Source organism: Cydia pomonella, chromosome 14 (genome assembly GCF_033807575.1).
Source record: "Cydia pomonella isolate Wapato2018A chromosome 14, ilCydPomo1, whole genome shotgun sequence".
Lineage (NCBI taxonomy): Eukaryota > Metazoa > Arthropoda > Insecta > Lepidoptera > Tortricidae > Cydia > Cydia pomonella.
The window spans coordinates 17,649,280-17,665,248 of NC_084716.1; the positions used below are offsets into that span (position 1 = coordinate 17,649,280).

General features: G+C 36.2%; 1 protein-coding gene across 2 annotated transcripts in view; it reads left to right on the forward strand.

Moving 5' to 3' along the window:
• Window positions 1–15,458, forward strand: part of LOC133525091 (uncharacterized) — a 177,115-nt gene extending 161,657 nt beyond the window's left edge. For both annotated transcript variants that reach the window (XM_061861334.1, XM_061861333.1), the window contains exons 15-18: window positions 9,811–10,095; window positions 12,174–12,332; window positions 13,147–13,284; window positions 13,851–15,458. In XM_061861334.1, coding sequence (XP_061717318.1) covers window positions 9,811–10,095; window positions 12,174–12,332; window positions 13,147–13,284; window positions 13,851–14,192 — 924 coding nt within the window. In that variant the 3' untranslated portion in view covers window positions 14,193–15,458. The remainder of the gene's footprint in view (window positions 1–9,810; window positions 10,096–12,173; window positions 12,333–13,146; window positions 13,285–13,850) is intronic.
• The last annotated feature ends 511 nt before the right edge of the window (window positions 15,459–15,969 follow it).

The following is a 15,969-nucleotide window of genomic DNA, read 5'->3' on the forward strand; positions in this document are numbered from 1 at the left end:
TCGGCATTTCAACCTTCAAAACGAATATCGCATTTTTTTTTACTTTCTTTATTATTTTATTAAATAAAACTAAATTGAAACCACAACCATCATCTAAATCCGCAGCGCAGGCTTCGTCAAAAGCAGGTACTAAACAGAATCCACAACAAACTTCGTGCAATCTACATAAGCTTGGTCAACAGTGGTTTTGTTGCCTCTGATATAAGATTGATTTCCGATGTATTTATGCTCACAATCTATGAAACTATCAATGATTTTGGAAGATTTGCTCTACTTTTTTTGTCTTTATTTTCATTTTACAATAAAAAAATCTAAATATATGATATAAAATACGCTGAAATCATAAAAAAATAGAACAAAATTCATAACTTTTATGAATACATTCGTAAAATGTGCACTTGAAAACATAGAAATTCGCAGAGATATCCAGGGCAACAAAAAAATATTTTTTTTTTTGTACAGCAGTGAATCCACCACAGGCTTCGTCATAAATGTAGTTACAATATAAAATCCGCAACATCTCAATTTGACATTCATTTCGACTTTACCCACAGTTCGTCTACCTGTACATAACATCAATATCATATCATCAGTATATTAAGCCCAGTTATGTACTTCCCTCACTCTCACTAGCGTAGGAGTGAGCGAGATAATATGACGCCCGGGAACGCAGATGTCATGTTTTTGAATTTTATTTTTTATACGTGTAAATGTAATGAGTATAAAAGTAATCGACGACCAGTTTAGCCTAGTGGGTAGTGACCCTGCCTACGAAGCCGATTGTCCCGGGTTCAAATCCTGGTAAGGGCATTTATTCGTGTGATGAGCAGAGATATTTGTTCCTGAGTCATGGATGTTTTCTATGTATTTAAGTATTTGTTTATTATATATACCTATCGTTGTCTGAGTACCCACAACACAAGCCTTCTTGGCTTACCGTGGGACTTAGTGAATTTGTGTTAGAATGTCCCTATAATATTGATTTATTTAAAAGAAAAATAAATGTGAGTGGTTTTTAGTAAAATTTTATAGACTATCTGGTCAATAAGTATTTAATCAGGATTAACAGCTTGAATAAGATTTTGACCTATAATAATAATAAATATACTCGTTAGACAAAACCTTTGTATTACTTATAGCATATATTCACAAAATCACCATTCTGTCTGCAGCAATTGCGAGAGCAGGACGCAACTATCTGGTAGAGTGCAATGGTAAAGGATGACTTCTTTTAAATGTCCATACGCAAACTATGAGTACTTGTTTGTTAGAAGTTTCAATAATGTGACTTTAATGAAGTTCAACATCGCATTACGCTATCTTTTCTAAAGCCACCCTTTCAAACTAAACTCCACCGACATAAATAACTCTATTATAAGGGCAATAAGGTCACATTTACATTGTTTCTTGAAACTAAAGTTGATTGCACACCAGTTAAAACATACCGTTTTATATTAAACCTATCACTCAATTTTACCCCAAACGATGAGATTAAAATGGCTAATCCTTGCAAATTGCTCATCTCACGTGTAATTATGGTGACACGTGCAGAGGGTGTAGCCAGGCAACCCCGCTGGTGTGGTAACGCCTTTATAAGTGGGCTGCAGCCCTAATATTCAGTTAAGTATGAAAATGTTGATTACTTCTGATGTTCACTTCGGGAAAGTCAGGTGTAAAGAACTTGTAGAAATTTTTTAGCTATTTTGTCTGTTTGTTGTTGCATCTTCAATACAATATTTTTACTAGTGAACGCACATGTGCGGAAAATTAAATGGGTCCCTACTAAACAGCGCGTTTGAATTTGGATCCGACTACATCACATAAAACTTAAACTTTATTGGCAAAGTATCAAAATATAATGTTTGTTACTACCAGCGCCATCTATCCTCATGATGTGTGTAACTTCATGTACCGTTACTCTTTTATTAAAGTCAGTCTGTTGCGAATATTCAACGTGTTTTATTAGGTTATGGGTGTTTCAAGTTTTTTATCAGTTATTTTAGTTTAAAGTAGATAAAAGTGAACGTTTATTCGCGGAAACATGACTACGAACTATATTGCCAGTGTGCCTAAGTTGAAAGGCAGGGAGAATTACGACGAGTGGAGTTTTGCGGCCGAAAGCTTGTTGGTGCTAGATGGAAGTGACAAGTACATCAAACCACCGGAAGGATTTGAAAATAAGCCAACGGAAGATGCAAAAACGAAGGCAAAGTTAATTTTAACTATTGATCCAGCATTGTACGTGCATATTAAGAACACACAGAGCTCAGCGGAATTATGGACTAAATTGAAGACCATGTTTGACGACTCTGGTTTCTCAAGAAAGATAACCTTGCTTCGACATTTGATCAATATAAGACTTGAAAACTGTGACTCGATGTCTAACTATGTCACACAAATGGTCGAAACAGCTCAAAGGTTAAACGGCACAGGATTTACAATTACCGATGAGTGGGTAGGATCATTATTATTAGCAGGTTTGTCTGATCGTTATTCACCCATGATAATGGCAATTGAACATTCGGGTATTCCGATAACTGCAGATGTCATTAAGTCAAAGTTACTTGACATGGAAGTAACACATGATTCTGAAGTTGGCAGCAGTGCGGCATTCGTAGCAAGAAATAAATATCACTCTGGCAACACTAAGCCAAAGAATAATGGCGGGCATAGTGGCTTGTCAATGACAAACAAGAAGACAGTGACAGATACAACAACAAAAGATGTTATATGCTACAAATGTAAATCCAATGGACATTATCGTAATCAATGCCCGATGTTGAAGAAAAACGCTAGTAAATGCGTATTTAGTGTTGTTTTCCTTAACGGGAAGTTCAGTAAGGATGATTTTTACGTGGACTCTGGTGCGAGCGGGCATTTGGTGGTGAACAAAGATTGGATGAAAAATGCAAACTTTACGCCGTGTTTACCAGAAATCATTGTGGCAAATGATGAGAAAGTGCCAGTGGTTTGTTCCGGAGACGTGGAAATTGTTTCGCATTTGGAATGTCAAATAACTGTGAAGGATGTGCTTTGCGTGCCTAGTTTGACAACCAACTTGTTATCAGTAAGCGAGCTTATCAAAAATGGCAACAGTATTACATTTGATAAAAAACATTGTTATATTTTTGACAGAAACGATACTTTGGTTGCCGTAGCCGATTTAATTAACGGTGTTTACAAGTTGCGGCTACAGAAACAGAGTTGTTTGTTGGCAGCTCCAGCAGTTACAGGACAACTTTGGCATAAACGCTTGGCACATATTAATAGCCAAGATTTGAACAAGATGAAAAACGGCATTGTTGATGGTGTGTCATATGAAGGTTCTTTGGACATAACCAAGGCACAATGTGAAACCTGTTGTGAAGGGAAGCAAACGAGGTTACCTTTTACTCATGTTGGTACCAGGAGCACAGAGACATGTCACAGGATACATAGTGACCTGTGTGGACCCATGGAGGTTAATTCTTTAAATGGCAATAGGTACTTTATGCTGTTTATTGATGACTATAGCAGAATGACATTCATTTATTTTCTCAAACAGAAAAGTGAAGCTTTTAGCAAATTCAAGGAATTCAAATCGCTTGTAGAGAACCAGCAAGGGAAGAAGATAAAGATTTTTCATACTGATCAAGGTTCGGAATACTGCAACCGGGAGTTTAAAACTTATCTTGCTACTGCTGGAATTATACATCAAACCACAAATGCATACACTCCAGAACAAAACTCGATCCCAGAAAGAGCCAACCGCTCAGTGGTTGAGAAAGCTAGGTGTCTTCTTTACGATGCAAAGTTGGACAAGAGATTTTGGGCAGAGGCGGCCAGCACCGCAGTTTATCTGAAATATCTTACCATTGCCTTGTCAATACATTTTAGAAATCACCAAATTTGTTAAAAAACACCCTCAGCTTTTCCCACTTCATGATGAAGTTATAAATAAGCAAAGGCCCAGCAGGAAGCCACTTCAGCTTTATCAACCTGCGCAAAAGCTAAAAGTCTCCAAGTCAAATGCTTGCAATATGGCTGTTAAAATATTTAATAGAGTCCCAGATGACCTCAAAACTCTACCGGTATGTCAATTTGAAAAAAAAATGTTTCAGTGGTTGCTTGGTAAATGTTATTACTCTGTTGATGAATTTTTAAATTGATATTTATAATGAATTGTTAATTAATTTTGCTAATCTTATACTGACTTTGAATTTTAATGTTTAATTTAACTCCTCATGTTAATATTTCTACGCCGATGCATGCCGGCAGAATATGCTGATCTAATACATTCTACTAACCAACAGTGTATGTACCATATTCTTGGAAATAAAGTATTGAATTGAAATTGAATTGAAAAACAGGTCCATTGTATCAGGATTAGAGAAAACTCCGTTTGAACTGTGGTATGGTTCAAAACCAGATTTAAGTCACATTAGATTGTTTGGTAGTAAAGCAATGGTACATATCCCTAAGGAGAAACGCTTGAAGTGGGACAAGAAATCTGCACAGCATATCTTAGTTGGATATGGAGAGAATGTGAAAGGTTACAGGTTGTATAATCCTACAAAGAAGACAATTGTTACCAGCAGAGATGTCATTGTGATGGAGGGTGAAATGGATACTAGCGACACCTGTGATGATTTGGCTATTTGGATACCTAATGAAGAGGCACCGATATCCAGTGTGGAGGAGAAGAGCAGCGTTTCAGTGGGGGATTCACAACCTGATGTTCCAGTTGAGGATCATTCTGAACTCTCTTCAGATTCTTCAGTATATGCCGATGGTAATGAGACATTAACCGAGTCCCTGTCAAATGAGGAGCCAGAGCAACCAGTCCAGACTACATCAACACCTGAACCGAGAAGTAAGCGCCTAAAAAAACAGCCTGAGAGGTATGGATTTAGAAGCATGTGTGTTCCCAGTACTGTTCCAGCATCAGAGGAAATCTCATACTCAGAGGCTCTTGAGGGGCCAGAGAAGGAGCAGTGGAGATGCGCCATAGCTGAAGAATTGCAGTCTTTCGAGGACAATGATGCGTGGGAGCTCGTTGAGAACCCTGGTAATGTGTCGGTAGTTAAGTGTAGGTGGGTGTTTAATAAAAAAAGTGATGTGGACAATAATGTGCGTTATCGTGCGCGGCTCGTGGCCAAAGGCTTTACGCAGAAGCCAGGTGTTGACTATACGGACACTTTTTCTCCTGTAGTACGTCATTCAACTCTGAGACTATTATTTGCTCTTAGTGTAAAGTTAGGAATGAGTATAACACATTTAGATGTTACTACGGCTTTCTTAAATGGTTTTCTGAAGGAAAATATATATATGTCTATTCCTGAAGGTTTTGCAAACAAAAGTGGGGGAAATGTGTTAAAACTAAAGCGGGCTATTTACGGGCTGAAGCAGTCTTCTCTAGCATGGTATGAGAGGGTCAAAGATTGTCTTTGTAAATTAGGCTTTAAAAACAGTCAATATGAACCATGTTTGTTTACAAAAACTAATGGAAAAGTAAAGATAATTGTTGGGCTCTATGTAGATGATTTTCTGATTTTTTCAAACAATGACACTGAAACAGAAAAACTAAAAAATGTTTTAAGTTCAGAGTTCAAATTGAAAGACCTAGGCCCTGTAAGACAGTATCTTGGCATGAGAATAAATTTAGATAAAAATAAAAGTGTGATAACTGTAGATCAACAGCAATATATTGAGCAGTTAGTGTCTAAATTTCAGATGTCAGACTGTAAAACACAAACTACTCCCATTGAACCCAAGTTAAACTTACAAAAAACTGTAGGAAGTTTACCTAATGTTCCTTACCAAAAGTTAATAGGAAGTTTGATGTACTTGGCTGTTTTAACAAGGCCAGACATTGCATATTCAGTAAGCTACCTAAGCCAGTTCAATAATTGTTATAACAGTGAACATTACAATTATGCAAAACGTATTTTAAGGTACTTGCAGTTAACAAAAACCTATTGTTTGAGATATAGTAATAATAACAGTGATTTGCAAGGTTTTGTTGACAGTGATTGGGCAAGTGATGCTGTAGATAGGAAGTCTTATACTGGTTTCTGTTTTGTTATGTCAGGGTCAGCTGTTTCATGGCAAAGCAGAAAACAGAAGACTGTTAGTCTTTCTAGTACGGAATCAGAATACACTGCTCTCTCAGAAGCTTCCAGAGAAGCGGTTTATTTAAGAAATTTATTACATGAAATTACAGGAAGGTTTCATACAATTAATTTGAATTGTGATAACCAGAGTGCTTTGAAATTAGCATCTAGTCATCAAAGTCATAATAGATCTAAACATATAGATGTACGTCATCACTATATTAGAGACGTTGTTAAAAGTAATTATGTGAATATTAAGTATATTCCTACTGAGGAAATGCCAGCTGATTTGCTGACCAAAGGTTTGTGTTCACTTAAACACTACAAGTTTATGAAGATGCTTGGTATTGTTTCTGTATAGTTTTACCCAATATGTATATACCTATGTATGGGGTTATTTTCTTTTGTAGTGTGTTTTTTTTTTTTTGATTTCTTAATTCCTTAAGAATGTTTATCCTTGTGTTTTCTTAAGGATGTTTAGCTTATTTTGATAAGTGGGGGTATTGGCAAAGTATCAAAATATAATGTTTGTTACTACCAGCGCCATCTATCCTCATGATGTGTGTAACTTCATGTACCGTTACTCTTTTATTAAAGTCAGTCTGTTGCGAATATTCAACGTGTTTTATTAAACTTTACCTTGTCATGATACAAAAATAGATAAGGTCAATATGGAGAAAAATGTCTATCAGGTAAGACCGTCTATAAGCTCTTTCATTTCATCGCTTCTAGCTCTTGCGTTTATACACATACTCTACATAGAGAAGGTCGGTGTTTGAGCATAGTACGTATACAAAAACGAGAGTTCTTGCTATGACGGTATTCCCAACCAAAAATTATGTCCGTCTTACCCACATTGACCTAAATGATAGATGCTTATTGGCGTCAAACATAAGACTTTAAATGTCTTTTCCGCCAATTAAGTTTTTTTAAAGACATGCATAAGGGCAACCCCACACTAGCGTCTCCCGAGCGTCGGCGTCTAGTCAACTCTATGGCTGCTACTCGACGCAACGTTGGCGCAACTGTGCGGTGACGCATGTTTCATAGCGCTGCATAACCTGTTATCAGGATTCGTTACATGTTAACACAAACAAGGCTCGATTTTCTGTTTTATTTGTTTATTTTTACAATAACGTTCTTCAGACATAAGGATATGACTAGTACTCTTAATATAGCAATGTTTTACCTTAATAAAACTACTTTCGAATAGCACAAACAAAAAACTAATGTAGGAAGTATAGTTTTCGATGCATAGATGGGTTATCTGGTAAAAGCGACTCTATGTAATCTTTAATAAGGTATTAAATGGATTTTACTTACTTGCCATAAGGTCCTTTTTTTAACAAAACTAGTAAGCACTTTTCGCATTTTTTTTACATAATACTGTAAAGTCTGTTTTCCAACAAAACCTCACATGTGTCTCTTCGGTACTGAGTGCAGTACGCGGTCTTTTTTTAATTTCACACGTCGTCGGACATGTATAGGTAATTAGTGTTCAATCCTACGTCTATTCAGGGCCCATTCATACCGGCTGCCGAGCTGAGTGCAGGAATACCCTTACTATGGTGGATGTTCACCGCAAAATACACGGATTTGTAGACGAGTCAATACTAGGCGCAAGTACTTAGTTATTTGTAAAATGTCATCTGCATTTTGTGAGGTAAGATTGTACTATAAGACTTTTTATGGTGAAAACAGTGCAGAATGCAGTTTTTTTTTATTGGACTCGGTTCTCCATACAAACGTCGTTACGCTCTCATTTTAAAACGACTAGCTAGATTGCTCTGAAACTTTGTACTTACAATAATGTATATGTAATTCGTTTATGTATTCTTTCGATACCATGGTAAAAAAAAATACAGCGAATTTAAGCTTTTCATAAAAAACTTGTTTTCGCTCTATTTCGTTTGTTTTATAAGCTGGAGCTATATAAATTAATTATAGGCATAGATACCTTATAATACCTCATATCATTGTATGTAAGTTTAATTACAATCCAACACGTAGTTTCAAAATGAGAACGACATTCAGTTTATATGGGAAGGTGAAATTCGGCCGAGTTTATAACAATATGTATAGTCTATTTTTATATGCCGTAGACTAAAATGACATATCATGTGTTGCTAGTTTTTTACGTCTTAAAAATAGTAATGTGCTACAACCGGTATTAACCGAAAATAAACTATTAGGAGTTATTTATATATGCATGTAACACCATTTTGAGATATTTAGAAAGTTTGTATCCAGGTCTATACACCATATTTCTAATATTTAAAAGCGATTTTATTGTAATATTAAGTCACCTCGAAGCTCATAACGCAATTTTTAAATGTTTGAGTGGATTAGTAGTGAGTAGATTTTATTTATTGTTTACTTCCTATCATGTAGTGAGTAGATTTCATTCGTTGTTAATTTTGAATCTAAAATTAATTTAATATTTATCGGTTATTCACAAACCGAAATCAAAGTTCAGCACTATTTGTTTTAAGCTGGTCACATTATTTCTACGTTTGACATTTGTGGTTGTCATTTTAGTCTACGGAATAAAAAAACAGACTATAGTATCTTGGCATCAGTGGGTTGGCGCGATTCTATTGTTATGTAGGGTTTAGTCTTTGCCAAAAAACTTAATCTGCATAATTTACTAAGAATTGCTTTAAAAAGTTAGTTGAAGCGCTGGTGGCCTAGCGGTAAGAGCGTGCGACTTGCAGTCCGGAGGTCGTGGATTCAAACCCCGGCTCGTACCAATGAGTTTTTCGGAACTTATCTACGAAATATCATTTTATATTTACCAGTCGCTTTTCGATGAAGGAAAACACCGTGAGAAAACCGGACTCCCAATAGGGCCAAGTTTACCCTCTGGGTTGGAAGGTCAGATGGCAGTCGCTTTCGTAAAAACTAATGGCTATGCCAATTCTAGGGATTAGTTGCCAAGCGAACCCCAGGCTCCCATGAGCCGTGGCAAAAATGCCGAGATAACGCGAAGAAGATGATGCTTCAATAAATTACCAACGAAACTAAAACTCGATACTTCAAACGCAAACCCCATAGTTGGGGCGCACTAAACCTCCGCCATATCCCCCATTCACAACCGTTTCAACGGAACATTATTCAGACAAACCCTGCATACGCCCGCTATATTTTTTTATCAAAATGACACTCGTCAAATTAGACGGCTCATGTCAATTATTTTTCGTACCTTTGACTACAGTTAATTAAAATTTCATGGTTCGTCTCTTTTTTGTAGCTGCATCATTACTTTTGTTTTGCACCTGTGAGGTGTGAATCGGTGTTGGAGTGTCATTTTTCCCCTTTGTTTTATTGTATGCTTTGTTTAACTTTTTTGTTTAATTAGCGATGTTTTTTGCGAAAGCGTGTGCTTTTATTTTCAACTTTCACGGAGTGAGTAAAAGTTAAATTGTTTCGGTACTACTAGAGTACAATGGGTAGTTTTATAAAAGAGTCAGGGAACGTTGTGTACAGCAATATGATTCGGTGAAATCGCTTGTAAACATTTGCTGGATAAATATTAATTGGATCGGATTATATCACTGGAAAAATACTGGATTATTAGGTGATGTATCGACATTAATCTAGACTGAATCCAGCGCTGAATTTATATCCAGCATAGATTCCGAATTTGTGCTTCTGGACATATCTATGTTTTTTTTTTTCTTTACTTTAATCAACCGAACGAACAATTCTTTTGTTCTAGAAAAACAACATAAAACAGCTAAAAGAAGACATCAAAGAAAAGTTACCTATCTCCGAAAACCTGAAAGCGGTACCCCCTCCCGTAGTACCTTCGCTCGCGCCGCCGGGCGGTGAGACGTTGAAACGCAGCAAGAAGAACAGACCAGCTCCTCAGCCGCCTAGACCTTCAGACTTGGAGATCAGGGCACCGTCGGAGCTGATGGTGGGCGTGCCGGGGGCGCTGAAGACGCAGTGGAAGCATCAGCCGTTCGTGCTGGTGACGGGCGCTGTCACTTATGTGGCTAACGTAAGTTTACAAATCTTTAGATACCTTCATCATTCCGTCAGTATGTATTTGTTATCAATGTTATCATAGACCAGGGGCTCGTTTCTCAAAAGCTTGTAGTTTGTAGCGGTCAAAAAGTCACATCCGCTTGTATTACAAGTTACAAGCTTTTGAGAAACAGGCCCCAGTTCCATCTTTCACAATTCCAGGCAATCTTTTGGCATTCAAAATATATATTTAAACTTTATTGCACAAACAAAGAAAAATATACAAATGGCGGACTTAATGCCAAAAGGCATTGTCTACCAGTCAACCATTGGGTCAAACAGAGACATATGTTGGTGCAGAAGATATTCATAAATTAAAATATTATGTGTATGTATTGGTGTTCTAGGATCATTTTATGCGTGATCCACCTATTATAATGATATTAGAGATAAATTACATGACACAAATATAGCTCTCAATATTTTCCCTATAATAATCAGTACTAAATAAATATTATGGAACAATTTTATTACACGAATCGACATAAACTGGGCCTAAACTTCCCTATATGATTTGTATGGGGAGTTTAAGATTGCATCATGATCATCACAGGCCTTTGATTGCAGACGATTTAAGCATTGCTGTTTAGACAACGAGTTTGGTGACTGTGGCTTTGATCATAGACGATATAATTGAACTTTTTGACAATACGGGTATGTTGTGTGACTATTTCGAGCTTTTAAAAAATTTAATTTAAAAATAGACTTATCAATAACGTGCTTTAAACGAACTGGAAAAAATCGCTAAATTATGTAACAGTCGAGAATGCACAGTTCCACAAAATATCGAAGTGGTAATTTGAATATCAAATTTATTATCCTACTTGACATTTGTAAAAAGAGTAAAAAAGGTCAAGATCAGCGGTGTTTTTAGGGTTCCGTAGCCAAATGGCAAAAAACGGAACCCTTATAGATTCGTCATGTCCGTCTGTCTGTCCGATTCTGTCACAGCCACTTTTTTTCCGAAACTATAAAAGCTATACTGTTCAAACTTGGTAAGTAGATGTATTCTATGAACCGCATTATGATGTTTACACAAAAATAGAAAAAAAACAATAAATTTTGGGGGTTCCCCATACTTAGAACTGAAACTCAAAAAATCTTTTTTCATCAAACCCATACGTGTGGGGTATCTATGGATAGGTCTTTAAAAATGATATTGAGGTTTCTAATATCATTTTTTTCTAAACTGAAAAGTTTGCGCGAGAGACACTTCCAAAGTGGTAAAAAGTGTGTCCCCCCCCCCGTAACTTCTAAAATAACAGAATGAAAAATCTAAAAAAAATATATGATATACATTGCCATGCAAACTTCCACCGAAAATTGGTTCGAACGAGATCTAGTAAGTAGTTTTTTTTTAATACGTCGTAAAAATTAAAAAAAAAAATCTTTTCATCAAACCCATACGTGTGGGGTATCTATGGATAGGTCTTCAAAAATGATATGTAGGTTCCTAATATCATTTTTTTCTAAACTGAATAGTTTGCACGAGAGACAGTTCCAAAGTGGTAAAATGTGTGTCCAAAGTGGTAAAATGTTGAACAAGATCTAGCAAGTAGATTTTTTTTAATACGTCTTAAATGGTACGGAACCCTTCATGCGCGAGTCCGACTCGCACTTGGCCGCTTTTTTAGGGTACCTATCAGAATTTTTATTTTCTAGAACCGACAGTTTCTTAACCTCACTCAGGTAAAAAAAAAACTTTTGTTACGTAATCTTTCGTCAATTCTCCATACTCAAATTCATAAAGCCTGGTAAAAGTTTTCTAAGGGTGTCCTAAATTTAAAAAAAGTAAATTTTAAAAATATTGATTCTGAACCTACATATGGGACAAATTGATCTAGTCCAACAGTAAGCTTGTGTTGTGGTTACTAGATGACGCGATGGTGCACTATATAGAAAGATAAATACTACACAGTACAAATCTGTACATCAGCTCAGCAACAAATATACGTGCTCATCATACAAATAAACAGACTACGATAGAGTCACTAGTAACTAGGTGAAGTAGTCGTTAACAGTACGTAATACTAATGACATTTTTTTCTACAGTACCTAGGGTCAACGGTGGTGAAGGAGCTCCGAGGGACAGAGTCCACGAAGAAGTCCATACAGAAGCTGAAGAAGTCTACCAAAGAGCCCCGGGATTCTCCGGACATCATCCTCTCGATCAGCTACAGGGGAGTCAAGTTTCTGAATACTATCACGAGGGTAAGACTTTATTATTACGTAAATGTTTTAGGGGGAAATGTTGTATTATACGGAAATAAGCTACGTAATATTCAAAAAGAACAGAATCGAAAAAAATAAAGTAAACTAAACTTTAAAGTAAGTAAACTGTAGTGTCTTATTTTTTGTTTCCTAATTTAAACAAAGAAAGAACTACCCTTTTGCAAAGTAAAATATGGAGTAGTTGTTACGCTAATAGAAAGGGTTCATAAATAAGCCAAAAATCTTAAAGCATAATAGTTGGCAAGTCTTTGTGTTACGGAAAATCATCCGAGCGAGTAAAGGGCAAACATCCCTCGGACTTAACAAAGCCCTCGTCTCCGCTTGACTTTTAATTATGGATCTTCACACTTCATCGGACCACTGACCAATCTTGCCTTTGTGTTTCTTACAAAAAGGATTGCTTTTTCTTTTCGGTTTTTTGTGAGGCCATCACGGTTAGTTAGCTCTGCTAATTAATATTTTCGGTGTTGTGCTCTTTTCAGCTTGACCGGGGTTGAATTTGTTGTTTATTAAGTCTTTGATGTTTTATAGATAATATTATATACTTTTTGTCAAAGCGACGGACGGATATAAAACAATTATAGCTGTGTCAACCGAAAAAACAACCCATACGATGGCCACTGACGATGCGATCCTTTCTACCAGTATTATTTACTTAGTTATGGTGCCAGAATATATACCGTATCGCGGCTACATACTTTCTTTATTTTGTAACATATTCATCATTTCGTTAGGGCTGATAATGATTTTTCTATCCTGGTATCACTGTATCTAACAACATCTTCCTTAACAGGATCTGATCTGCGAGCACGAGATCCGCAACATCCACTGCGCGTGTCAAGACGCCGATGATCTCACACACTTCGCCTACATCACCAAGGACCACACCACTAAGAGCCACTATTGCCATGTGTTCAGAGTTGCCACTATGGTAAGATTCATCTTCTATATCGTTGTTCAGCAGATTTTTATCAACTTGTGTCAGAAAGTTGATTATAATATGCACTCTGTCAACATCACCGAGGACCACACTACCAAGATTCGTCTTCAGAGTTGCTACTAATGTAATTTTCATCTTTGATATCATTGTTCTGAAGACCAAACTCCATTCGTGTGTCACGCTGCTGACCTTTCGCACAGACCACCAAGGTTAGGCCACCTGAGTCACCTAAGCTATGCTGGCTATGGTAAGATTTACAGTCTTAATCCTCAATATTTCAGTAAGGGCAAAAGGGTAGTCTAGACCAATTAAGGATTTGCTGAGTTGGTGATCTTAGAAAAACTAAAGTCTGTGAAACAAGCGATATGAACATTTCTGCGTTTAGCGGTAATTCAACTCTGGCTTGACGTCATGAAGCGCATGAAGGGACACTTTCCGTCCCTCGTTCAAGGAGCAGCTATCAAAGATCTCAAATAGATCACCCATCAATTTTACTTCCTTCTGCAATACTACTCCATCTTACCATGTACAATAATCGTTAATCTCTTCCATTCCAGGACCAAGCGACAGAAGTCATCTTGACCCTGGGCGAAGCGTTCGAGGTAGCCTACCAGATGGCCCTCCGCGAGCAGTCCAACCGCGTCCGCGTCACGCAGTCGCAGGCCAAGACGCCCACCCACGACCCCATGACCACCACCAACAAGGAGAAGCCCATCGTCAACCACGGCAGATCACATTCCATTACCGAGATTAAATTAAACGGACATCAGCTCAAGATAGCCCCCATGCCCGCCTCCTTATCTAACGAGGATTTCCAGTCTTCAAGAAATTCCGATGGCTCTAGGAGCCCCAGAACACCACTCCTTAAAGCGCCTATAGCTTCCACTGAAGAGTTGTGAACATTTTAAGGTTCTGTAAGTTTAGAATGGAAATTTAAAAGAAATGGCATTTATGGGCCGTTAGAAATGGCTTCCAATTGAGTGTTTAAAGGCTTAAATTTTGTAACGAGGTTAGTGTTTAAAGTATTCAAATTACTCGAATTGTTATCGGTCATAAATATAGTGACACTGCGTGACATTTTGCAGCAATGATATAATTTTTCCGGTCTTGACTCGTAAGACTGGTCGATAAAATTATAAGATTATTGACTTTTTATATTTCAATTTCGACACTGCTTTTATGAACCATAAATCTTAGATTATATAACGAATAGTTAAATAAACAATTTTACTATTGAATAGTAAAAATAGGGCTGTTGTATTTATATTAGTTGTAAATGTATATTATTTGTTTAATTTGCAATTTGTGTGTGGATGTTACGACTATTATCAAATTAGAATTGAGCTATGCTTATGATTATTATTATAGCGACATAATTTTAAAGTTCAGAATATGCGCGCATAAGAGTATTATAATAACGCGGTTTTTTAATAATTTGAATTTTTGGGTGAGGCCTAAAATGTACCTATGGGCGTTCTATTGATCTTCTGTGCGTTACCAAGATTTCGATGTCGTGAGTAACAATGTAAATATATTATAGTTTAAGATTGCATATAGACTTATATCGAATTGTTGATATTACACATCTTATGACGAGATCGGTGAATACGCCTAACACATAGTACATTACACATATCAAACTTATGTTATATAATTACGATTATTCAATTTTGACCACATTCATAAGAAACTGCGTGACATCTGATTTTGGTATTTATTGTGTTTAATGACATCATTTTATCTATTTGTATAATATTTTAATTAAGACTTTTGCATTTCAAAAATGTGTACGTTTGCTTCATATATATAATAAACGAAACAGTTTTTATTAATGTGGTCAAACCGTATTGAAAAAGTTTTAATATGAGCTTCCGAAGTTAATTTTGCTCGTATATTATATATAATGTAATTCGTCGTTTTCGTACAATAATCATGTCTAAAAAACGACAAAAAAGAAATTTTTGGAAAAAAATGTTTAATGTTTTTCTCATAGGTGCAACCGTTTGCTCAAAGCCTCTGGCGTTTCAATTGAATGTAATATCATTTTAGAATTGAATTGTTGTGTGACTTGGTATCACGTTGTGACATTTTGACATGTTATTTATTTCGAGTCACTTCTGAGATTTCATGTGATGTGATATAAAGAGTAAAAGTATTCAAATGGATATGTTTCTTTCATTTATGATTACGATACCTTGCGGCTTTTATATTTCATTCCTAATAATTTATAAATATTTTATATGTATATGTAGTTGAGCTTTATATAATTGTTATAATATGGATCGAGTTATATGTACAACAATTTCTTAAGCGTTAAGATGTCTTGATGTTTTCTTAATATAAGGTAGGTGGTATTGCTTGGTATATATATAAATATGGTATAATATTAGCTATAAATTTGTGCCAAAACTCATGGATACAGGTAATATACGCCAATATACAACCCCAAATTGAAATAATTGAAGCTCATTTATCGAACACCAATTTTTGCAAATTTGGCCTCATTTCGGTATTTAATATACTTAGTATAATTACAGTAATTTTTTTACCGTCCCCGCTAGGGTTAGTTTTTATACAAAATAATTTAGGGCATACGTTTTTGTAGCGGTTTTTCAATTTTTACAACACTTTTCGTTCTTCTGTCGATACAATAAGATAAGTGGTAAGTGTTTAACA